General features: G+C 32.5%; 1 protein-coding gene across 1 annotated transcript in view; it reads right to left on the minus strand.

Annotated features, from left to right (window-relative positions):
- The window catches only part of LOC124420004 (heparan sulfate 2-O-sulfotransferase pipe-like), a 103,878-nt gene extending 103,625 nt beyond the window's left edge, over positions 1 to 253 (minus strand). The window contains exon 1 of the mRNA XM_046951454.1: positions 196 to 253. Within this exon, the coding sequence (XP_046807410.1) occupies positions 196 to 253 (58 nt within the window). The remainder of the gene's footprint in view (positions 1 to 195) is intronic.
- Positions 254 to 705: the final 452 nt, after the last annotated feature.

Raw genomic sequence — 705 nt, forward strand, 5'->3', positions numbered from 1 at the left:
TAGTTCAGTTCTAGTTCAGTTCTAGTTCAGTTCTAGTTCAGTTCTAGTTCAGTTCTAGTTCAGTTCTAGTTCAGTTCTAGTTCAGTTCTAGTTCAGTTAAAGTTCAGTCCAGATCTACTTCAATTAACTTAAAATTCAGTCCTACCCTCAATGGGTTAACCGGAAAAAAATTTAACAAAGCTCTGCATATATTACATTGTAAACCTGATGTAAGTTGAAGTTGATTTGTTTTATATTCCTCATGTTTTGCCATTCTTCCTTCTCTCTTCTTTCCAATGGCAAAAAACATTTATTGTGTGTTTTTCTACTCAACATCTCCTGTCGTAATCGTGGTACTTGTTCTTCTGGCTAGGTGCTGATACTGCTGCTCCCGTTGTTGTTGTTTTCTAAAATTTAGGTTAAATCAACATGGATTCGTAATGGAGCATTGTACGTGCTTCTTAGGTAAAAAATTTACGAGGCGTTTAATAATTTAGACGTCTTGGTATTGGATTTTTTGCAACATTCGTGTAAAGTTTGGGGTTTTTTGTAGTATTTGTTTCACCTTTGTCGAGGTTATATTTTTATGCTTTTTTATTGCTTCAAAGGAATAAATTTTTCGTTTTTGGATGATATTCAGTTTTAAATATTGAGTTTGGGTTGTGTAAAACGAAACATTTTTACTGTATTACTTTTGTAAACATTATAGTACACAACAATAATTCA

Source organism: Lucilia cuprina, chromosome 5 (assembly GCF_022045245.1).
Source record: "Lucilia cuprina isolate Lc7/37 chromosome 5, ASM2204524v1, whole genome shotgun sequence".
Lineage (NCBI taxonomy): Eukaryota > Metazoa > Arthropoda > Insecta > Diptera > Calliphoridae > Lucilia > Lucilia cuprina.